We start from the raw sequence: 24,377 nt of genomic DNA, 5'->3' as shown, positions 1-24,377 counted from the left end.
CTGAACCTCCGTCCCCGCTCAACACTAGCTCCCATTCCCTTCCCTAGCCCTGGCGACCACTGTTCTACCTGGTCTCTGAATGCTCTAGGGACCTCCTGTGAGCAGCAGCATAGACTATTTGTCCTCTGGGGCTGGTTCGTTTCACTAAGTGTAATGTCCTCAAGGTTCATTTCTGTCTTCGTGTGTAAGCAGGCAAATTTTTTTTACTGAAAAAGCAAAAGCAAGTAGCGTATATGTGTGCATAAAATACTTTTAGTTAGCACTGCAAAAATCTTGGCCTGGCGTGGTGGCTCATGCCTGTAATACCAGCACTTTGGGAAGCCGAGGCAGGCAGATCTCCTGAGGTCAAGTGTTCCAGACCAGCCTGGCCAAAATAGTGAAACCCCGTCTCTACTAAAAATACAAAAATTAGCCAGGCATGGTGGTGCACACCTGTAGTCCCAGCTACTCAGGAGGCTGAGGCAGGAGAATCGCTTGAACCTGGGAGGCAGATGTTGGCAGTGAGCCAAGATCACACCACTGCACTCCAGTCTGGACAGCAGAGCCAGACTCCATCTCAAAAAAAAAAAAATCTATATAGGTATCGAGAGTTTCAGGTGAGGCTATTTCATCATATCAATACATCAAACCTGTGTTGTTTGAAATTTTTGCTGTTGATGTGCATTGCTCTTTCCTTCTTTCTTGTTTTAGAGACAGGATCTCACCCTGTCACCCAGGCTGGAGTGGAGTGGCATGATCATGGTTCACTGCAGCCTCGACCTCCTGGGCTCACAGGATTCTCCCCTTCGGCCTCCCTAGTAACTGGGACCATATCCAGATTCATTGCTTTTTCGTTTTAATAGGTTTTGATTTGTGTGGTTTAGCTTTTGGTCTATTTAAATAGCAGTGGTATCTTCTGATTTATATGATATGGTTAATTAAATTCTACCTGGAAATTTAACCACATTCCCACTAAGATCGTTAGAAAACAATCATGGTTCGGCAGCCAAGCCCCAGCCTCACCACTCCCGACCACCTCTGCCTCCTGCACCGTACACTATGGATTCTGTGCGGCCCTGAAGGCCTCTGAGTTTCAGCCCAGGCCTGGCCTTCTCGCCTGTCCCACAAGACTCCCACAGTCTTCGCTCACCCCGTGACCATCTGCTCAGGGCCCAGGCCTTGGTATCACAGCCCCACCTCATGAGAAGCCCTGTCTTCCTACTCACTGTTTCACTCCAGGACCACACAGCCCCTCCCCCACTCCCATCCCCGACCCCCAGGAGGACTGGCGCCCTGAGCAGCCCACCAGAGACCACGTTCTGGCAGCCCCTGCCCCGAAGGTGCAGACCAGGATCTCTGAGCTACAAAGGATTCCTGGGTGGGGGTGGAGGTAGTGTCGGGCCACATCCCTCCTTCCCTGTGGGTATCAGCTGAAAAGAAACACAAGGCACTGGGGACCTGCCAGTAACATCTGAGTAGTCACCTGAAGAAACGGGGTGCTGGGGAGCCCACCCCGGCGGGGAGACTTGCCGGGCTTGGAGAGAAAATAGGCTATGGCTTCCAGGCAGCACACCCCCGGTTTCCCAGCTTGGTCAGTAGGACCACTTCTCACAGTGGAAAGGGGGTGGGAGCTCCCTGAATAGGTGGAGTCTTAGGGGCTTCCATCCAAGTCCTGCGGGAAGTCCCTGGGAGGCAAGGCACTGGCCAGGCCGGGGCCAGAGGCTCAGGGTCCTTGTCCTCCCTTGGTCCCAGTATGTCCATCTGTAAAACAGCCCTGCACTGTTACTCCTAAGGAGCACCCTGAAGGATGGGAAAGGGAAGGCACGAAACACCTGTGCGGCAGGCGCAGGTGCTAGGGATTCCCAGGCCTTTTTTCTCCCACAATTCTCACAACTTCCCGGCAGTCAGTGTGATTATCTCAGATGCAGAGCCCTCGGTCTGACAGGGGAGGGAGCTGAGGCTGAGCCCCTGTGCGTCTGAGACGTTCCCCGCCTCAGGCTGTGTTCACAGCTCTCGGGGCCAGGTGAGTCACTGCTGTGGCCCTCACTTTTGTGTCTCCCCAGAGAACAGTGTGGAATCCTCGAGCATCAGCTCTTCGTCAACCACTGAAGACAAACCAAAGGAACATGCAAGAAAAAGCAAAGGTAACCTTCAAGCTGGGAGGCTGAACTCCAGGTTGGCGGGAGGCAAATCTCCTCTCTGCCCTGGTCTCTAAAGCTAAGGGCAGAAGGAAACGCTTCTTTTTCTGTTAGGAGTTGGGTTACAGAGACTTGAAATAACAGGCACGTAAACGAAGTAGGATTTATTGCTCCCTCTATTAATGAGAAATGTGGGAGGCAGTGCAGGCTTTCCTGAGGCTCCACAAACAGCAGTTCAATTAAATCATTCAGGTGACCAGGTCTGCAAGTCTTTCTGCTCCACCAGAAGGGAATTAGGGCTTTCAACCACAAGATTGTCTCGTGCTCACAAAATGGCTGCTGCAGATCCAGCCTTATCACATCTGATTCCAGGCAGAGAAAATGAACCAAGGGAAGGCCAAAGCTACCCTCTGGCTGACTGAGCCTTTCTAAGGGAAAGGTTTCTTCCCAAAAGTCCCATCCAGCAATATCTGCCCACATTCCAGTAGCTAAATTTGCCATATGGCCATCAGGGTCTACAAGGAAGGCACATTGCTGCCACCATTAGGAGGAAGGAGGGTAGGCAGCTAGCTAGCTGCATGTGCCTCACACTGGTAGGCCTGTACAGGGCACTGCCACCTCCTGCACTGTGGCTCCGACCTCCCTTGCCTGGACTCCCTGCTGTCTCCTGAGCTGCCCCGGACTACTAGGCCAGTCTGGTCCTTCTGCAGGGGTTTGGAGGCATGAGCGTTTCTCCCAGCCTGTCCTCCATGGCCTAGGCTCCCACCCCTTTCTCTACCACCTTTCCTTTCTTCTATAATCATGAAATCAAATGAAAATTCAAACATGTCCAGACGTAGAGATTGGAGCCAGCGAGGCTCACAGGCCCACCACCAGGTTCTGCCACTGACTGAAATGTGCCCATTTGCTTCCTCTGTCCTTTTACTCTTTCTTTGCCAGGGCATCTTAAAGTAAAATCCAGATATGTCATTTCATCCACCTCAGTATGGACTTCGCAACAATAGGGGTGTTTCCGTGCAATCCCAAGCATCATCACCACACCTGACAAAGTGAACCAGCCCAACCCGCAGGCAGACTTTCCCAGTTATCTCAGAAACATCTTCTGAAGAACATTCTTTCTAATCAGGATTCAAAGGAGACCTGAGTTCCCTCGGTCTCTGTGAATCTAGCAGCCCCCTCCCCAGCCCACCCTGTCACTCTCTGGCTTTGACTTGTTGAGCAATGGTGTGGCCTCTCCTGCAGCAGACCCGTGTCCCCGTTCTGCATTTGTGTGATTTGTGTTTGCTTCCTTTTTTTTTTTTTTTTTATTGCATTTTAGGTTTTGGGGTACATGTGAAGAACATGCAAGATTGTTGCATAGGTACACACATGGCAGTGTGGTTTTCTGCCTTCCGTCCCCTTGCCTATATCTGTCATTTCTCCCCATGCTATCTCTTCCCACCTCCCCACCCCCCGTCCCTCCCCCATTTTCCCCCAATGGACCCCAGTGTGTAGTGCTCCCCTCCCTGTGTCCATGTGTTCTTATTGTTCAACACCCGCCTATGAGTGAGAACATGCGGTGTTTGATTTTCTGCTCTTGTGTCGGTTTGCTGAGAATGATGGTTTCCAGGTTCATCCATGTCCCTACAAAGGACGTGAACTCATCGTTTTTGATGGCTGTGTAATATTCCATGGTGTATATGTACCACATTTTCCCTATCCAGTCTATCATTGTTGGGCATTTGGGTTGGTTCCAGGTCTTTACTATTGTAAACAGTGCTGCAGTGAACATTCGTGTGCATGTGTCCTTATAGTAGAATGATTTATAATCCTTTGGATATATACCCAGTAATGGGATTGCTGGGTCAAATGAGATTTCTATTTTTAGGTCATTGAGGAATCACCACACTGTCTTCCACAATGGTTGAATTAATTTACACTCCCACCAACAGTGTAAAAGTGTTCCTATTTCTCCACATCCTCTCCAGAACTTGCCTTATGTATCTGGGTGCTCCTGTATTGGGTGCGTATATATTTAGGATCGTTAGCTCTTCTTGTTGCAGTGATCCTTTTACCATTATGTAATGTCTTTCTTTGTCTCTTTTGATCTTTGTTGCTTTAAAATCTATTTTATCAGAGATGAGAATTGCAACTCCTGCTTTTTTTTTTGCTCTCCATTTGCTTGGTAGATCTTCCTTCATCCCTTTATTTTGAGCCTTTATGTATCCTTGCATGTAAGATGGGTTTCCTGGATACAGCACACTGATGGGTTTTGGCTTTTTATCCAATTTGCCAGTCTGTGTCTTTTGATTGGGGCATTTAGTCCATTTACATTTAGGGATATTATTGTTATGTGTGAATTTGATACTGTCATTTTGATGCTACCTGGCTGTTTTGTTGGTTAGTTGATGCAGATTCTTGATTGTGTTGATGCTCTTTTACCATTTGGTGTGTTTTTGGAGTGGCTGGTACTGGTTGTTCCTTTATATGTGTAGAGCCTCTTTCAGAAGTTCTTGTAGAGCAGGTTTGGTGGTGATGAAATCTCTGAGTACTTGCTTGTTCGCAAAGATTTTATTTTTCCTTCACTTATGAAGCTTAGTTTGGCTGGATAGGAGATTCTGGGTTGAAAGTTCTTTTCTTTAAGGATGTTGAATATTGGCCCCCAATCTCTTCTGGCTTGTAGGGTTTCTGCTGAGAGATCTGCTGTGAGTCTAATGGGCTTCCCTTTGTGGGTAACCCGACCTTTCTCTCTGGCTGCCCTTAGCATTTTCTCCTTCATTTCAACCCTGGTGAATCTGATGATTATGTGCCTTGGGGTTGCTCTTCTTGAGGAATATCTTTGTGGTGTTCTCTGTATTTCCTGGATTTGAATATTGGCCTGCCTTGCTAGGTTGGGGAAGTTTTCCTGGATAATATCCTGAAGAGTATTTTCCAGCTTGGATTCATTCTCTTCATCACATTCAGGTACACCTATCAAACATAGATTAGGTCTTTTCACATAGTCCCACATTTCTTGAAGATTTTGTTCATTCCTTTTTGCGCTTTTTTCCTCTGTTCTTGCCTTCTCTTTTTATTTCATTGAGTTGATCTTCGACCTCTGATATCCTTTCTTCTGCTTGGTCAATTCAGCTGTTGAAGCTTGTGCATGCTTCACGAAGTTCTTGTGTTGTGTTTTTCAGCTCCATCAATTCACTTATATTCCTCTCTATGCTGTCCATTCTCAGTAGCATTTCGTCCAATCTTTTTTCAAGGTTCCTAGTTTCTTTGCGTTGGTTTAGAACATGTTCTTTTACCTCACTGTAGTTTCTTACTATCCACCTTCTGAAGTCTGATTCTGTCATTTCATCACCCTCCTTCTCCATCCAATCTGGTTCCCTTGCTGGTGAGGAGTTGTGATCCCTTTTAGGAGGAGAGGTGTTCTGGTTTCGGGAGGTTTCATCCTTTTTGCGCTGGTTTCTTCCCATTTTTGTGGGTTTATTCATCTGTTGTCCTTGTAGTTACTGTCTTTCAGATTGGGTCTCTGAGTGAGCTTCCAGTTCGTGGGTGCTGAAGTTACTTCTTCTTCTTCTTCTTTTTTTTTTTTTAAAGCTTTCCTTCTAACAGTCTGGCCCCTCTGCTGTAGGACTGCTGAGGTCCTCTCCAGGCCCTGCTTGCCTGGGGATCACCTGCAGCAGCTGCAGAACAGTAAGGGTTGCTACCAGTTTCCTCTTCCATTATCTTTGTCCCAGAAGGATGCTCGCCAACTGTCAGTCAGTTCTCTCCTTTATGAGGTGAGTCTTTGGATCTATGGGCGTCAGGGAGCTACTTGAGGAGACAGTCTATCTTTTATTGGGGCTTAAGTCCTGAGCTGTGAGCGCCGTTGTTCAGAGCTGCTGGGCAGGTACGTTTAGGTCTGCTGCAGCTGAACTCATAAAGCACTTTTTGTTCCCAGGTGTTCTGTCCTGGGGAGTTGGGGCTTTATGAGTTTCCGTTGTGCTACTGCCTTTTTTGATTTTTCTTTCAGGTCTGCCCCGCCCAGCTATCAGCCCACCTGGCCACTGTCTGCCTGCAGAGGCTTTGCTGAGCTGCTGTGGGCTCTGCCCAGCTGCCCTGTGCTCTTCCCTGCAGTCCTGTTTATATGGGCATAGTTAGAACTGTCTCAGCAACGGTGGCCCCGCCTCTGTTATGGCGGACTCTCTCTGTTGTAGCAGGTTGCCTCGGCAATGGCGGGTTGCCTCTGCGATGGCGGCCTGCCTCCGTAGTGGTGGAGAGTCTCAGTAATGGCGGAAGCCCCTCCCCCACCGAGCCGGACCGTCCCGGGTTCAGCTGTGCTTGCTGTGAAGGGCTCAACCCAGAGGGTTTTCAATTACTGTTTTTGTTTTCGTTGTTGTTGGGGGTGGGGGGGTGGGACCAACAAGCCTGATCACCTGGCTCCCTGACTCAGAGTCTTTTCTTTTATTTTTTAAGTTGAATGACCCCGCGTTCCAGTCGCTTGTTGAAAAGGCGCCGGGATCTCCCGTGCTGCGACTCACGGAGTCGGCTCAAACAGCGGAGCCGGCTCCTGGCGGATTTTTTGCCTAGGAATCTCCTGGCCTGGCTCGCTATTTCAGATGAATGGGCAACTCTGCCGTCTCAGGGCTGTGATCGCCAGCTAAGAGGGCTCCCAGACCAGTGGCTTTTGTACGGAGAACCGCAGCAACAGGGCGTGGTCACAGCAGCCGCGCGGGCGGAATCAGCCCCACGGGGGCCAAAACAGCCGCACCGGCCGGGACTGCGGCGCTGGCGACCCCTCTGCCTGGGTATCTCCTGGTCTGTGGGCGATAAAAATTTGTCTGTAAATGCGGCGTCCACTCACCCTCTGCACTTTCACTGGGAGCTGAAGTCCTGAGCTGTTCTTAGGCAGACGTCTTCCCAGCATCCTCGTGTTTGCTTCCTGATGCTGGCACTGAGACTGCTTCTCTGTGCCCGTCCTTCCTGCTCTTGGACATTAGCTCCAGGTGCTTGAGTAGATCTTGGCTCCCCTTGGTCATGAGGCTCTTCTCATGGGCAGAGGCAGACCCCGCATCTGCTGTGGGTGCAGAGGCACAGGAGGGAGGGAGTCCTGGGGGTGAGCACCTGACCCTCCACACAAACTATCACGGCAGCCATTCACCCAATCGCCCATCTATCCTTTTCTTTTTTTGATACAGGGTCTCACACTCACCCAGGCTGGAGTATAGTGGTTCTATTGCAGCTCACAGCAGCCTCAACCTCCTGGGCTCAAGCGATCCTCCCACTTCAGCCTGCTGGGTAGCTGGAACAACAGGTGCGCACACCTGCCTTCACACCTGGCTCATTTTTGTATTTTTTGTAAAGACAAGTTTTCACTATATTGCCTAGGCTAGTCTTGAACTTCTGGGCTTAATCGATGCTTTGGCCTCGGCCTCCCAAAGGGCTGGGATGACAGGCATGAGCCACCACACCTGGCCCAGTTTATGAGTTTTGACAAATGTGTATAATGTGTTTCTTCCACCCTCTGAAGATCTAGGCCATTTCCATCTCCCCAGAAATTCTCCTTCCCCCACAGGCAGCCACTCTTCAGCTATCGTCACCAAACTACCGGCTCTCCTCTCCAGCCTCCTGTAAATGGAATCACACACTCTCTATCCTTCCAGTTTCGGCTGTCACTCAGCATCTCGTCTGTGAGATGTATCCACGTTGCTGCACCTAGCCAGAGTCCCTTCCGTGCATATATCAACCATTTATTCTTTCTATTGCTTGTGAACATGGTGAACATTTGGGTTGTTTCCAGGGTTTGTTTGTTTGTTTGTTTTTTTTCTTTTCTGAGATGGCGGTTCACTCAGTCACCCAGGCTGGAGTGCAGTGGTGTGATCTCAGCTCACTGCAACCTCCACCTCCTGGGTTCAAGCTATTCTCCTGTCTCAGCCTCCTGAGTAGCTGGGATTTTACAGGTGCACGCCACCATGCCTGGCTTATTTTTTTATCTTTAGTAGAGATGGGGTTTCACCATGTTGGCCAGGCTGGTCTCCTGACCTTGGGTGATCTGCCCACCTCGGCCTCCCAAAGTGCTGGGATTACAGGAGTAAGCTACTGTGCACAGCCATCCAGTTTTTAGCTATTACAAATAAAACTGCTATGAGGTTTTGTACATGTCACTTTGGGGACATAAGCACTCGCTTCTCCAGGGCACACACCAAGAGTGGAGTTGCTGGTTGTGTGTTTAACTTTGGTGGAAAATGAATTTTTCCAGAGGTACTATACCAATTCACAGTCCCACCAAGAGGCATACAACTTTCAGCTGCTCTGCGTCCTCTCCAACTTGGTATACTGCCAATCCGTTTCATATGACTTTGTCCTCTGGGTGTATGTTAGCATCTCATCTTTCCTGGAAACCCAGGAGGGCAATTGCCTTTTCATGTTTCTGGGCCATTTGACGATTCTGTGTTGGGACATACCTGTTTCCATCTTCTGCCCACTTTTCTGCTGCATTGCCTGTTTATTTTAATGATTTCTAGGAGCCCTTTCCCGGATAGAAGTCACTTGCTAGTTTGTATGGCAGATATCTTCTCTCAGTCCTGGGACTGCCTTTCACTCTCTGAGTGGTGCTAAAAGGCACGAATAAAAAGTTCCTAATTTTGGTGTAGTTCAGTTTCATGTAGCTCAATCATTTCTGGGTCATGGCTTTTAGTGTCTTATTTTAAAACTCCAAATGCCCATTGATGATAGACTTGATAAAAAAATTTGGCACATATGCACCATGGGATATTATGCAGCCATAAAAAACGATGAGTTCATGTCCTTATAGAGACATGGATGAACCTAGAAACCATCATTGTCTGTAAACTGACACAAGAACAGAAAACCAAACACCGCATGTTTTCACTCATGGGCGGGTGATGAACAATGAGAACACAGGCACAGGGAAGGGAACAACACTCACAGGGCTAGGTAGTGGGGGGTGAAGGGGAGGGGAGGGGAGGGGGGTACAATGGGGGTGGGGTGGGGAGGATGGGGAGGGATAACACTGGGAGAAATGCCTGATGTAGGTGAGGGGGGTGGGGGTGGATGGAGACAGCAAACCACCATGGCATGTATGTATGTATGCAACAATCCTGCAGGATGCAGGACATGAACATGTACCCCAGAGCCCAAATACAAGAAAGAAAAAAATCTTTGCTGACCCCCAAGGTCATGATATCCTCTTGTTGTGACTTTCTGCAACTTTTTGTTTTACTTTCACAGTGAGATCTACAAACGATATCTTCATTGACCTAATCATAGCCATTTCATCTGTGGATTCCTTTGGGTTTTCTACTGTACAATCCTGTCACCTTCCTGTAGTACAATCCTGTCTTCCTTCCTTTGTGATCCATATGCCCTTTCTGTCTTTCTTTTTTTTCTTTCTTCCTTCCTTTTTTTTTTTTTGAAACAGGGTCTCACTGTGCCATCCAGGCTGGAGTGCAATAGTACCATCTTGGCTCACTGCAGCATTGACCTCCTGGGCTCAAGTGATCCTCCCACCTGAGCCTCCCAAAGTGCTAGGATTCCAAGAATGATCCACTCATTCTTGAATCACTGCTCCCGTGTGGATCCTCATTTTAACATAGAATAGCAATATCAAGAGCAGGCATCCTTGCCTTGCTCCTGGTCTGCTTCTGCATGGGTGGAGGTACGTTCAATATCTCATGTGCAGATTGCTTGTAGTTATCTGTATTCATTTCCTATTGTTGCTGTAACAAATCACCGCAAACTCAAAGGCTTAGAACAGCACAAACAGCTTGTCTTACAGTTCTAGAAGTCAGAAGTCCTATAGGACTAAACCAAGGCATTGGCAGGGCTGCCTTCCTCCTGGAGGCTGGGAGAAAATCCATCTCCTTGCCTTTTCCAGCCTCTAGAGGCAGCTGCCCGCATCGCTTGGTTCAAGCCTGTCACTCCATCTTCAAATCAGGCAGCACAGTTTTTCTACAGTTTTTATCATAAAGCGGTGCTGAATATGGTTGAGTTTTTTTTTCTGCATCTGTTGTGATGATCATACAGTTTTCATTTAATTCTGTTATGGGATGTATCACATGTATTGACTTGTGTATGTTGAACCGTCCCTGCATCCCTGGGATGGAACCCACTGGATCATGACGAATTGTCTTTCTGATGTGCTGTTGGATTCAGTTAGCTAATATTTTGTTGAGGATTTTTGCATCTATGTTCATCAGGGAAATTGGTCTGCAGTTTTCTTTTAAAAGTTTTTTTGACGTGTTCTTTCCTGGTTTTGGTATCAGGGTGATACTGGCTTCATAGAATGATTTAGGGAGGATCATTTCTTTCTCAACCTTTCGGAATAGTTTTAGTAGGATTCATACCAATTCTTGAATGTCTGGTAGAATTTAGCTGTGAATCTATCTGGTCTTGGGCTTTTTTGTTGTTGACAGTTTTAAAATTATGGATTCAATCTTGTTACTCGTTATTGGTCTGTTCAGCGTTCCTATTTCTTCCTGATTTAATCTAGGAGAGTTGTATGTTGCCAGGAATTTACTAATTTCCTTTAGGTTTTGTTTGTGCATGTAAGTGTTCATAGTAGTTTCGAATGATCTTTTGTGTTTCTGTGGTGGTGGTTGACTATCTAAAATTTCATTTCTAATTGAGCCTATTTGGATCTACTGTCTTCTTTTCTGGGTTATCTTGCCAGTGGTCTAAACGGATTTTATTTTTTCAAAGAACCAGGTCTTTGTTTCATTTTTTTTTGGTTTCAATTTCATTTATGTCTGCTCTGATATTTGTTATTCAATTTCTTCTGCTGGATTTGGATTTGGTTTGTTCTAGTTTCCCTAGTTCCTTGAGGTGTGACATTAGCTTGTTAATGTGTGTTCTCTCAGACTTTTTGATACAGGCATTTAGTGCTATGAACTTTCCTCTTGGGACCGCTTTTGCTGTGTCCCAGATGTTTTGATAGCTTGTCTCGTTATTATCATTCAATTCAAAGAATTTTGAAATTTCCATCTTGATTTCCTTGTTAAACCAGATGTCATTCAGGAGTGGACTATTTATTTCCAGGTGCTCCTATCACATCACTACACCTTGGCTTCTCTTCCTGCACCCCTCATTCTGCCCCAGCCCTCCTGCCTCCCTATAACAAGGACCCCCGTGATTACACTGGGCCCACCCGGACACACCAGGACAATTTCCCAATCTCAGGATCCCCGGCTCAATCACATCTACAAAGCCCTTTTGCCATAGAAGGTGACACTGACACAAGTTTGGGGATTAGGGTACAGGCATCTTTGGGGACTGTTACTCAGCCAGGCCTAATACTCTTTATTAGATTAGGGGGTTCCCTTCTATTCCTAGTTGATAAGAGTTTTATTCAAAAATAAGCTTTGCATTATATCAAATTTTACTGTATCTCTTGAAATGATTATATAATTTCCTTCTTTATTTTGTTAGTGGAAGGTATTACATTGATTGACTTAAAAATATTCGACCAACTCTGCATTTTTTGAATGATTCACTCAAATGACTGCTATTTTGGGGGTGGGCTAATCTTCACCTAAACACATCAATAATCTTTACATGAATTCTTACCACTCCCAAGTTGCCAGAGTGCAGGTGCTGTGTCTGTCTGTTTTTTTTCTTTATTTAAAAATCATGTGTTTCAATTTAAACATGTAAATATATTTTTTATTTTTTGTTTGTTTTTTTTGGTTTTTTAAATTGCATTTTTAGGTTTTGAGGTATATGTGAAGAACATGCAAGATTGTTGCATAGCTACACACGTGGCAGTGTGATTTGCTGCCTTCCTCCCCATCACCTATATTTGGCATTTCTCCCCATGCTATCTGTCCCCAACTCCCCACCCCCACAGTCCCTCCCCTATTTCCCCCTGACAGACTCCAGTGTGTGATGCTCCCCTCCCTGTGTCCATGTGTTCTCATTGTTCAACACCCACCTATGAGTGGGAACATATGGTATTTGATTTTTTGTTCTTGTGTCAGTTTGCCGAGAATGATGGTTTCCAGGTTCATCCATGTCCCTACAAAGGACACGAACTCATCATTTTTTATGGTTGCAGAATATTCCATAGTGTATATGTGCCACATTTTCCCTGTCCAGTCTATCATCAACGGGCATTTCGGTTTGTTCCAGGTCTTTGCTATTGTAAACACTGCTGCAATGAACATTCGTGTGCATGTGTCCTTATAGTAGAATGATTTATAATCCTTAGGATATATACCCAGTAATGGGATTGCTGGGTCAAATGGGATTTCTATGTCTAGGTCCTTGAGGAATTGCGACACTGTCCTCCACAATGGTTGAACTAATTTACACTTCCACCAACAGTGTAAAAGTGTTCCTATTTCTCCGCATCCTCTCCAGCATCTCTTGTCTCCAGATTTTTTAAAGATCGCCATTCTAACTGGCAAGAGACGATATCTCAATGTAGTTTTGATTTACATTTCTCTAATGATCAGTGGTGATGAGCATTTTTTCATATGTTTGTTGGCCTCATGTATGCCTTCTTATGTAAAGTGTGTGTTCATATCCTTTGCCCACTTTTGAATAGGCTTGTTTGTTTTTTTCTTGTAAATCTGTTTTAGTTCTTTGTAGATTCTGGATATCAGCCCTTTGTCAGACGGGTAGATTGCAAAAATTTTTTCCCATTCTGTTGGTCGTCGATTCACTCTAATGACTGTTTCTTTCGCTGTGCAGAAGCTGTGGAGTTTGATTAGGTCCCATTTGTCTATGTTGGCTTTTGTTGCCAGTGCTTTTGGTGTTTTGGTCATGAAGTCCTTGCCTATGCCTATGTCCTGAACGATTTTGCCTAGATTTTCTTCTAGGGTTTTTATGGTGTTAGGTCTTATGTTTAAGTCTTTAATCCATCTATAATCAATTTTAGTGTAAGGTGTCAGGAAGGGGTCCAGGTTCTGCTTTCTGCACGTGGCTAGCCAGTTTTCCCAACACCATTTATTAAACAGGGAATCATTTCCCCATGGCTTGTCTTTGTGAGGTTAGTCAAAGATCAGATGGTTGTAGATGTGTGGTGTTACCTCTGAGGCCTCTGTTCTGTTCCATTGGTCTGTATCTCTGTTTTGGTACCAGTACCATGCTCTTTTGATTACTGTAGCCTTCTAGTATAGTTTGAAGTCTGGTAGTGTGATGCCTCCATCTTTGTTCTTTCTGCTTAGAATTGACTTGGCTATGCAGGCTCTCTTTTGGTTCCATATGAAATTTAAGGTGGTTTTTTCCAGTTCTGTGAAGAAGGTCATTGGAAGCTTAATGGGGATAGCATTAAATCTGTAAATTACTTTGGGCAGTATGGCCATTTTCATGATATTGATTCTTCCTGACCAAGACCATGGAATGTTTCTCCATAGGTTTGTGTCCTCTCTTATTTCATTGAGCAGTGGTTTGTAGTTCTCCTTGAAGAGGTCCTTTATGTTCCTTTTTAGTTGTGTTCCTAAGTATTTTATTCTCTTTGTAGCAATTGTGAATGGCAGTTCGTTCTTGATTTGGCTCTCTTTAAGTCTGTTATTGACGTATAGGAGTGCTTGTGATTTTTGCACATTGATTTTGTATCCTGACACTTTCCTGAAGTTGCTTATCAGTTTCAGGAGACCTTGGGCTGAGACTATAGGGTCTTCTAAATATACAATCATGTCATCTGCAAATAGAGACAATTTGACTTCCTCCTTTCCTATTTGAATTCCCTTTATTTCTTTTTCTTGCCTGATTGCTCTGGCTAGAACTTCCAATACTATGTGAGTGGTGAGAGAGGGCATTCTTGTCTAGTGCCAGATTTCAGAGAGAATGCTTCCAGTTTTTGCCCATTCAGTATGATATGGGCTGTTGGTTTGTCATAAATAGCTTTTATTATTTTGAGATATGTTCCCTCAATACCCAGTTTATTGAGGGCTTTAGCATGAAGGGCTGTAGAATTTTGTCAAAAGCCTTCTCTGCATCAGTTGAGATAATCATGTGGTTTTTGTCTTTGGTTCTGTTTATGTGGTGAATTACGTTGATGGACTTGCATATGTTGAACCAGCCTTGCATCCCTGGGATGAAGCCTACTTGATCATGGTGGATAAGCATTTTTATGTGCTGTTGCATTCGATTTGCCAGTATTTTATTGAAGATTTTTACATCTATATTCATCTTGGATATTGGCCTGAAGTTTTCTTTTCTTGCTGAGTGTCTGCCAGGTTTTGGTATCAGGATGATGTTGGTCTCATAAAATGATTTGGGAAGGATTCCCTCTTTTTGGATTGTTTAGAATAGTTTCAGAAGGAATGGTACCAGCTCTTCTTTGTATGTCTGGTAGAATTTGGCTGTGAACTCATCTGGATCCGGGTTTTTTTTTCGGTGGTAGGCTCTTAATTGCTACCTCAACTTCTGCCCTTGTTATTGGTCTATTCAGGGTTTCCACTTCTTCCTGGTTTATAGGCTGGGGAGGAAGAAAGTGTCCAGGAATTTATCCATTTCTTCCAGGCTTACTAGTTTATATGCATAGAGTTGTTTGTAATAATCTCTGATGATGGTTTGTATTTCTGTGGAATCTGTGGTGATGTCCCCTTTGTCGTATTTTATTGCATGTATTTGATTATTCTCTCTTTTCTTTTTTATTAATCTGGCTAGTGGTCTATTTTGTTGATCTTTTTGAAAAACCAGCTCCTGGATTTATTGATTTTTTGAAGGGTTTTTGTGTCTCTATCTCCTTCAGTTCTGCTCTGATATTAGTTATTTCTTGTCTTCTGCTAGGTTGTGAGGTTTTTGCTCTTGCTCCTCTAGCTCTTTCAGTTTTGATGAGAAGATGTCAATTTTAGATCTTTCCTTGCTTCTCATGTGGGCATTTATTGCTATATATTTTCCCCTAGACACTGCTTTAAATGTGTCCCAGAGATTCTGGTACATTGTATCTTTGTTCTCATTGGTTTCAAAGAACATGTTTATTTCTGCCTTCATTTCATTGTTTATCCAGTCAACATTCAAGAGCCATTTGTTCAGTTTCCATGAAGCTGTGCAGTTCTGAGTTAGTTTCTGAATTCTGAGTTCTAACTTGATTGCACTGTGGTCTGAGAGACTGTTTGTTATGATTTCCGTTCTTTTGCATTTGCTGAGGAGTGATTTACTTCCAATTATGTGGTCTATTTCAGAGTAGGTGTGATGTAGTGCTGAGAAGAATGTATATTCTGTGGATTTGGGATGGAGAGTTCTGTAAATGTCTATTAGGTTTGCTTGATCCAGATCTGAGTTCAAGTCCTGGATATCCGTGTTAATTTTCTGTCTTGTTGATCTAATATTGACAATGGGGTGTTAACGTCTCCCACTATTATTATATGGGAGTCTAAGTTCTCTTTGTCATTAATAACTTGCTTTGTGTGTCTGGGTGCTCCTGTATTGGGTGCCTGTATATTTAGGATCGTTAGCTCTTCTTGTTGCATTGATCCTTTTGCCATTATGTAATGTCCTTCTTTGTCTCTTTTGATCTTTGTTGCTTTTTTTTGCTCTCCATTTGCTTGGTAAATCTTCCTCCATCCCTTTATTTTGAGCCTTTGTGTATCCTTGCATGTGAGGTGGGTTTCCTGGATACAGCACACCAATGGGTTTTAGCTTTTTATCCAATTTGCCAGTCTGTGTCTTTTGTTTGGGACATTTAACCCATTTACATTTAGGGTTAACATTGTTATGTGTGAACTTGATCCTGCCATTTTGATACTAGCTGGCTGTTTTGCCCATTCGTTGATGCAGTTTCTTCATTGTGTCAATACTCTTTACCATTTGGTATTTTTTTGCAGTATCTGGTACCGGTGGTTCCTTTCTATGTTTTGTGCTTCTATCAGGAGCTCTTGTAAAGCAGGCCTGGTGGTGATGAAATCTCTGAGTAATTGCTTGTTCATAAAGGATTTTATTTCTCCTTTACATATGGAGCTTAATTCGGCTGGATATGAAATTCTGGGTTGAAAGTTTTTTTCTTTAAGGATGTTGAATATTGGCCCCCACTCTCTTCTGGCTTGTAGGGTTTCTGCTGAGAGATCTGCTGTGAGTCTGATGGGCTTCCCTTTGTGGGTAACCCGACCTTTCTCTCTGGCTGCCCTTAGCATTTTCTCCTTCATTTCAACCCTGGTGAATCTGACGATTATGTGCCTTGGGGTTGCTCTTCTTGAGGAATATCTTTGTGGTGTTCTCTCTATTTTCTGAACTTGAATATTGGCCTGCCTTGCTAGGTTGGGGAAGTTTTCCTGGATGATATTCTGAAGAGTATTTTCCAGCTTGGATTCATTCTATTCATCACATTCAGGTACACCTATCAAACATAGATTATTAGGTCTTTTCACATAGTACCATGTTTCTTGGAGACTTTGTTCATTCCTTTTTACCCTTTTTTTCCCTCTAATCTTGCCTTTTTGTTTTATTTCATTGAGTTAGTCTTCGACCTCTGATATCCTTTTTGCTTGGTCAATTTGGCTGTTGAAACTAGTGTATGTTTCTCAAGGTTTTCGTGTTGTGTTTTTCAGCTCCATCAATTCACTTATATTCCTCTCTAAGCTTTTTATTCTCCTTATCATTTTGTCAAATCTTTTTTCAAGGTTCTTAGTTTCTTTGCATTAGGTTAGAATATGTTCTTTTAGCTCAGAGGAGTTTCTTATTATCTACCTTCTGAAGCCTGTTTCTGTCAATTCATCACACTCATTCTCCATCCAGCCTGTTTCCTTGCTGGTGAGGAGTTGTGATCCCTTGTAGGAGGAGAGGCATTCTGGTTTTGGGTGTAGGAGGAGAGGCATTCTGGTTTTGGGTGTAGGAGGAGAGGCATTCTGGTTTTGGGTGTAGGAGGAGAGGCATTCTGGTTTTGGGTGTAGGAGGAGAGGCATTCTGGTTTTGGGTGTTTTCATCCTTTTTGCACTGGTTTCTTCCCATCTTTGTGGATTTATCCACCTGTCGTCTTTGTTGTTGTTGACTTTCTGATTGCGTCTCTGAGTAGACGTCCAGTTTGTTGATGATGAAGTTGTTTATTTCTGTTTCTTAGTTTTCCTTTTAACAGTTAGGCCCCTCTGCTGTAGGACTGTTGAGGTCCACTCCAGGCCTTGCTTGCCTGGGGATCACCTGCAGCAGCTCTAGAACAGTAAGGGTTGCTTCCATTTTCTTCTTCTGCTATCTTTGTCTCAGAAGGATACCCGCCAGATGTCAGTCTGAGCTCTCCTTTATGAGATGACTCTTTGGATATATTGGGGTCAGGGAGCTGCTTGAGGAGACAGTCTGTCCTTTATAGGAGTTCAAATGCAGAGCTGTGAGCTCCATTCATTCAGAGCTGTTGGGTAGGTTTGTTTAAGTCTGCTGCAGCACTCATAATTGATTTTTTTCCCCAAGTGCTATGTCCCTGGGAGTTAGGGCTTTATTTATGAGTTTCTGTTGTGCTGCTGCCTTTTTTCAGGGCAGCCCTGCCCAGTGAGGAGGTAGCCTAGTCTCAGTCTGCCTGCAGAGGCTTTGCTGAGCTGCCTGCCATGTGAACTTCCCTGCAGTCCTATTTATACAGGTATAGTTAGAACTGCCTCAGCAATGGCGGCCCACCTCTATAATGCCAGACTCTCTCTGTAATGATGGGTTGCCTCAGCAATGGTGGACTGCCCCAGCAATGGCAGACTACCTCCGTAGTGGTGGACTGCCTCGGTAATGGCAGACGCCCCTCCCCCACAGAGCTGGACTGTCCCAGGTTCAGCTGTGTTTGCTATGAAACTCTCAATCCAGAGCATTTCAGATTTCTTTTTTTTTTTTTTGTGGGGGTGGGACCAACCAAGCCTGATCACCTGGCTCCCTGCCTCAGACCCCCTTTTATTTTTTCCCTGTTAAATGGGCTACTCTGTCTCCCAGGTATTCCAGTCACCTGTTGAAAAGGTGCCAGGATCTGTGTGATTTCCCATGCAGTGACCCACTGCACCAGCTCAAACAGCCAGGCTGAGATTCATGGTGTTTTTTGCCCAGGAATATCCTGGCCTGGCTCCCCGTTTCAGTCCCCATTTTTATCAGTTCAGTGGGCGACTCTGTCTCCCAGGAGCTCCAATCACCAGCTAATATGGCTCCTAGACGTGTGTATTTTGTGCAGAGACCCGTCACGCTGGCCAAAACAGCCTTGGCTGCACTGGTGACCCATGGGGCTCCTCCACCTGGGAATCTCCTGGTCTGTGGGCAATAAAAATCCGTCTGGAAATGCAGCATCCACTCACCCTCTGTGCTTTCGCTGGGAGCTACAATCCTGAGCTGCTCCTACTTGGCCATCTTGGATTCGTCCTCGTGTCTGTTTTGTTAAGCCAGTCTCCCTATAACCACTTACAGCTATGGGACCTTGGCAAAGTATCTCATTGCTCCAATCCTTAGTTCCTCACGGGTAAAATGAGGGTGACCATCATTTCCACCTCCCTGGGTTGTCAGGAACATTCAATCACGGAAAATCCCCAGTCTGGCCCATGGCAAGTGCTGGGTGCTTGCTAGCTATCCATTTGTTTTTGTGATGGGGACACAGGACGGGTGCTCATGGCCAGTTTGGGAGCATAAAGAATTTTACTTTTCTGTCCCTCTGATCAAGCACCAGGTCCCATGATTCCTAATTGAGGGCAAACACCTCTGCCCTGGGTTGCTGGACAGGAGCAGGGAGGGAGAGCAAGTGTGAGTTGGGGAGGTGAGATGGGTTCCTGGCAGTTTTTCTATCAGCTGCTTGTGCCCCAGTGTCTGCCACCCAGAGCCTTGGAGGGGTGGCAGATACTGGGGCACAAGCAGCTGGTGCCCTCCATGCCCTTGTCCCTGCAGCTGTGCCAGGCTGCACCTCCTTACCCCATCCCACCTGCCTTCCCTCTCCCAGAGCTTCCTAACAACTCCTGTGACACCAGGGTCACCACCCCTGTCTTCCAGAGCTCTCCTAGTTTTATGTTTATTTTATAACATTTCTGGGGTGTTGGTATCGGGTTGGAGGGGAAGGCAGTCCATGTGCTCCGTTTACCCTCTCCACCTGACTTCTTAGCTGCCTGAGACTCACAGGGAAGCTGCTGGCATCTGCTCTTGTCTCTGAATTGTAGTCAGTGTGGAGAATCAGGAGCAGGACAAGAGTCCACCCTACAAAGCAAACCTTCACATGACTTTCTCTGGGCCTCTGGTCCATCCCCAGGCTTGAGGCTCTTTGTTCTTGGCCTTCCCCAGGAGGACTGGAGAGCCCTGGAAAGACAGATGCAAGTTCACAGAGAGGTCCCAGAGCAAGGTCCATGAGCTCAGTGTCAGCAGGCCCTGGTCACCAGGTCCATTATTGACAAACAGCAGGCCTGGCCTCCCTCCTTCATGAGGGAGACTCCAGAGCCCTGCAGTGAGGGCAGACTGAGTGCAGATGTGTGTGCCAAGGTTGTACGCATTAGCTCTCTTTCTGGGGCCAGGACAGAAGGCCAGCGTGAACCAGGTTAAACTACAGAGGTTCCTTTATGGAGCTGGAAAGTCCAGGGTTGAACTTTAGGCACAGCCGGATTCAAGGGAACCTTCCCACTCACTCATGTTTTTCCATGCTGGGCTGGGAGGGCAGTGGGGCCCCCAAGACAGATACCACCACTTGGAAGAGCTGGCTCCCCTTACCAGCAAGGTGTCTCCCTTTCCAGAGCATAGCCCTGACACTTCGACGAATCCTTTCCACTTGTCTGGGGACGTGGATTTCTTCTTGCTCAGAGATCAGGAGCGGAATAAGGCCCTCTCTGTGAGTATCTAGGACAGCCGTCAGCACCTCCAGGAGCTTCCTTGTTCCCACTGCTTCCTGGAGTGGCCATATGGTCCTTCTTGGAGGAGCACTTTCCTCAGATCCTTCTCACTCCACAGTAGTCGGTGGCTCACCACTTCCTACAAAATCAGCTGGAAAGGCTGCCTGGCTCAGGTCTCACAGCATCCCACCGTCTTCTGCTGTCTGTTACCACTCTTCCTGGGCCTTAGTCAGGTAGACTTCTTGGGCTGCTGTGGCCACAGCTTGTCACCTTGCTGCTACTTCCACTGTTGCCTGCACGAAACACCGACCCCTCCTGACACTCTCCGGGTCCTCCCAGACCCAGCTCAGCCCTCATAGGCCCTCTCCCGTCCCTTGGGCAATCCCTACTGCCCAGGCCTTGTACCCTCCCTCTGGCTGGACCCCCTGCAGGTGAGATCCACACAGAGTCACCCACAGCATGCACACACATGCTTCTCCAGGTGCCTCGGGTCCCTGGGCCAGCCCCGACTCCACCCCTGCCCCATCTTCACCACAGCCTGTCCTCTTGATTTCTAGCCCTGAGAGTTTTGTGAGCCCTGAGTGGGGACTGCCTACTCCTGCCACCAGCATGCCTGAGCAAGCATGGGCACGCAGCCCTGCCCCATGTGCCAGGCGTGGCGGCCTTCCCAGAGTCACACCTGTGCTGCCCCACAGCCTCCAGCCACCTCCCCCTGACTCAGGGCTCAGCATCCCTGAGATTCCTCACAGCCCTGGTTCCCCAGGCAGCAGCGGCCACACTGGCATCCGCGGGGCATGGGTGGAGATGTACAGGCCTTAGCCCTGCCCTGGCTTCCACAGCCGAGACCAGGCCCTTCAGCCCTGAGCCTGTGGGCTGTGATTCCCAGACCAGCTGAGACCCAGAGACTCTGACCCACGCCTTGGCCACCCTGCTGTATCTTCTCCAAAGAGGCATTTGGTTTTCCTCTACACTCAAGCCCAGCCCTAGCTCAGGGCCTTGAGTCTCACCCAACTAAGAGTCTCACCCAACACACACTCTCCACCATATCCAGCAGGATCACCAAACCCCAACTTCACCCACCCAACGGGGTCACCAAACCCACACCCTCTTGTCACTCAACAGGGTCACCAAACCACACCCTCTCCCCCCAGCAGGGTCCCCCACTCACACCCTCCCCCTCCCAACAGGGTCCCCCTCAGTCTGGCCCTGGCCTCAGTCAGCTGCCCAGTGTCTTATAAAGGCCATCTTGTATCCTGAGGATCTAGTGGGTGACATTTTCCTGACTGCAGTGGCCAGGACATGCACTCTAGGGGCCTCAGGCTGGACCTGTTTGCCTGGGTTCTTAGATGCTGTTTGTGTACCTGGCAGGTACCAGCAGGAAATAGAAGTGACCCTAGAAAGTCCACATAAAGAGACTGCCAGGGCGGGCACAGAAAAGTGGGGGGTGGGGGGGACTGGCAGGGGATGTCACCACCCTGAGAACTGGACAGCAGGAGGGACATGGGGCGGGGTGGGGGGAGGTAAGTCCAGCCTTCCCGCTCCTTCCAGGATTTCCTCCCAAGGGAGGGCTGGGTGAGAAGCCACCTCCAGGCTGCACAGGAGCTGGAGTGGGGTGGAGAGCAGGAGGAGAGGGCCACCAACGGGGACCTTCAGGCTAGGCCATACCTACTACACAGCCGCAGTCTTCGAGAACCCCAGAGCCTCTAGGTTCCCTTCCCCTGGGTTGGTCATCAGAATATACCGCTCTCAGTTAAATGTGGTTTTCAGATAAAATGAGACATCATCTTTTCGGGTTAGTGTGGCTCTTCTGTGGGTCTGGAGTGCTCATCTGACATGCAGTCTGTGTTTGTCCTGAGGACTCCGCCTGGCGCCCTTCTCCGGGCAAATGGCCTCCCTGACAGCTGCCCTGCCCGCTTGGCTGTCAGCCCCGGGCAGCTGCCTGCGTCCAAGCCACCCCCCGCCCCCCCCCAGTCTCCGCAGGCTCTCCCGTAAACCCGCCTCCTTGGCCTCAGGCCCGCCCACCCCTAGGAGTGGGGAACCGGGCAGGGAGGCAGCGGAGCTGGGTGAGGAGCCTGGGTCCCGCCCAACCTGGCCCGACGCCCCCAGGAGCGACAGCAGCAGAAGAAGCTGCGAGTGCACGAGAAGATGACCTACTCCTCGAAAGTGTCGGCTAAGCACACCAGCCTGCGGAGGCAGCTGCAGCTGGAGGACGAGCAGGAGGACCTGCAGGCGCGCACCGAGGCCGAGCATCTGCGCGCCTTCCGGGACTACGCGGCCTGGAAGCTCAGCTTGACCAAAGGTGCGCCCCTCTGGCGCAGGGTGGGGGTGGGGGGCCAGTGGTGCCCCACATCGCCAGCGCATGGAGAGTGCCTGGAACTTCCGTGCCACTCGCCTTGCGCAGATGGGAAGTGCTTTTCAAGTGTTTCTGAAAGGCTGGCCTTTTCTGCGTTTGGCCCCTTCCAGGGGGGTACCAAAGCTCTGTTCCAGGATTGTAAACCTGAGAGCTTTTCAGTCCTAATAGGGTCGTTCCCCACCTTATCCTGGGTTTCTCTTTCCTTGGCTTTAGTTACTGGAGCTGAAAGTAGGTGAGTACAACACATACTAACTTTTATTACAGTATATTGTTATAATTGTTCTATTTTTATTAGTAGTGTTGTTTATCTCTTACTGTGCCTAATTTATAAGTAATAAAGCTTCATCATAGGTAGCTATATGTAGGAAGAAACCTAGTGTCTATAGGATAGGGCTCAGGCATGCCCTGGGGGACTTGGAACACATGGCCCTGGATAAAGGAGGCTGCTGTGTTGTTAAGTGATTCGGAATGCGGGCAGCACGCAGTGGGCGCAGGCTGCACAGTACACAAGTGTGGACGGCTTAACTTCCCAAGAAGGAGAATGGAGCTGGAGCTAGCTTTCCTGGCTTCGGTGGCAGCTGCAGCATTCACAGTTTTGTGGTCACATCTAGGTCCCTTGAGCCCTTTGCAGCTCAGTTTCCTTTCCTGGCTGACAACGGTATCAGCCTCATGGACTGTGGGAATTAAATGTACTAATACATTGGCTGTAGTGGGAAAGAACTGTGTATGTGTGTGAGCATTGGAAATCTTAAGTACTGAATATGTATTAATATTCTATCAACCCAGATGACGAAGTATATTACAAAGTTAGAAGCAGTGGAACCAGAGAGTCCTGGCACACAGAGGATTAGAGGTGTACCATGTGACTCTGAAACACACAAGGGCCTCCAGCCTCCACCTGGGTAGCTGAACCTTGAGCTTGCGGGGGTGTTTTGGCCCCACAGTTGGAGGGGCAGGCCAGGGAATGGGGGTAAACGGGGAGACAGCATGGCCCGTTCTTGTTCCTGCCTCCACCCTCATTCCTAAGACCTGGAGGAGAGGCAAGAGATTGGGGAGGCAGGACTGTGACTCCCAGTGAGGAGCTGGGTCTCCTGCAGGGTAGGACTTCTCCGTGGCTACCCAGGAAGGCCCAGCCAGGGCCTCTGCCTGGATCTGGACTCTGGGAACAGAGCTCTTGTACCAGCCAAGCAGGGCTCTGCTCCTGGAGAGGAAAAGGTGTGCGAGACAAGGCCAGAGAGCCCCATGGCTTCCAGGTCCTTTCCACAGCTCCCAAGTCAGGGAGCGCCTAGAACTTCCAGTCCAGGAAGGTCAGGGAAAGGGGCCCTCATGGCCCTTGGCCCCAGCATGCTCTCCTGAATGTTATCCAGATGTCGACTTCGACTTCCTCCTGCCTGGTTTAAACCCTGGCAATGTAGACTCAGCCTCTGCCCAGTTTGCTCGGGAGGCTTAGGGTGCCCCAGAGTTGCAATTTTGCCTCCCCATTTTTCTCTCCTTATCTGCATTCAGGTCCTGGCTAGGAGGCCTGTGACTATTATGTCCAGCTGGGTGAAATTTCCCGGACGAGGGGTCCAGAGCCTCATTGCAAGTGAGAATAGTGCTACAGCAAGAGAGGCCCAAGTCAGACACATTAAGGACTTCCCACCCAGCTGGCCTCCAGCCATGTTAATTGTAATATTTCAGGAAGAGACTTCTCTCCTTTTGTGGAGACAGAGGACAAGTATACTACCTTCCACGGTCCTGGTAGTCACCTGGGTGTGGACGCAGAGCAGTGCCCAGCAGCTGACGGAAGGCTCCTCTGCAGACCTGCCGGGCCCCTCAGCCTGGGCTTCCTGCTCCTGCTCACCTCCCACTTCTTCCTGTAGAAAAGAACTTGAAGCCTGAGAACATGAGCGGCTACATTAAGCAAAAGCGGCAGCTGTTCCTCCTCCAGGTAGGCTCTGCAGTCCCCAAAGTGAGGGATGCCAGCAGGGGCTGTCCTGGGCCAGGCACCGTGACCCCGCTCTGCTTGCCCCCAGTACGCCCTGGATGTCAAGCAGAAGGAGATCGAGCGGCTGGAGCTGCTGCTGACCGAGGAGGAGTCCAGGCTGGAGCGGGCCGAGAAGTCCCTGGAGAAGGACGCCGTCTTATTCGATGAGTTCCTCAGGGAGAACGACCGCAGCTCGGTGCAGGCCATGAAAGCGTGAGCCTGCAGGCCCAAGGGGCTGGCTGGGCAACGCTGTACCCCCGTTGTCCCTG

The 24,377-nt window shown here is 47.9% G+C and overlaps 1 protein-coding gene across 4 annotated transcripts in view; it reads left to right on the top strand.

Annotated features, from left to right (window-relative positions):
• CFAP100 (cilia and flagella associated protein 100) overlaps positions 1-24,377 on the top strand; it is an 85,908-nt gene that overhangs the window by 40,675 nt on the left and 20,856 nt on the right. For 3 of the 4 annotated variants that reach the window (XM_074404183.1, XM_039477156.2, XM_039477157.2), the window contains 5 exons: positions 2,043-2,123; positions 19,694-19,788; positions 21,896-22,088; positions 24,005-24,072; positions 24,158-24,321. In XM_074404183.1, coding sequence (XP_074260284.1) covers positions 2,043-2,123; positions 19,694-19,788; positions 21,896-22,088; positions 24,005-24,072; positions 24,158-24,321 — 601 coding nt within the window. Of the gene's footprint in view, positions 1-2,042; positions 2,124-19,693; positions 19,789-19,907; positions 20,023-21,895; positions 22,089-24,004; positions 24,073-24,157; positions 24,322-24,377 lie in introns of all 4 variants that reach the window. The other variant, XM_039477155.2, reaches the window with a different exon arrangement.

Source organism: Saimiri boliviensis, chromosome 8 (assembly GCF_048565385.1).
Source record: "Saimiri boliviensis isolate mSaiBol1 chromosome 8, mSaiBol1.pri, whole genome shotgun sequence".
NCBI lineage: Eukaryota > Metazoa > Chordata > Mammalia > Primates > Cebidae > Saimiri > Saimiri boliviensis.
The sequence above is the reverse complement of the archived record's forward strand: the minus strand, read 5'-3'. Positions and strand labels throughout refer to the sequence as shown.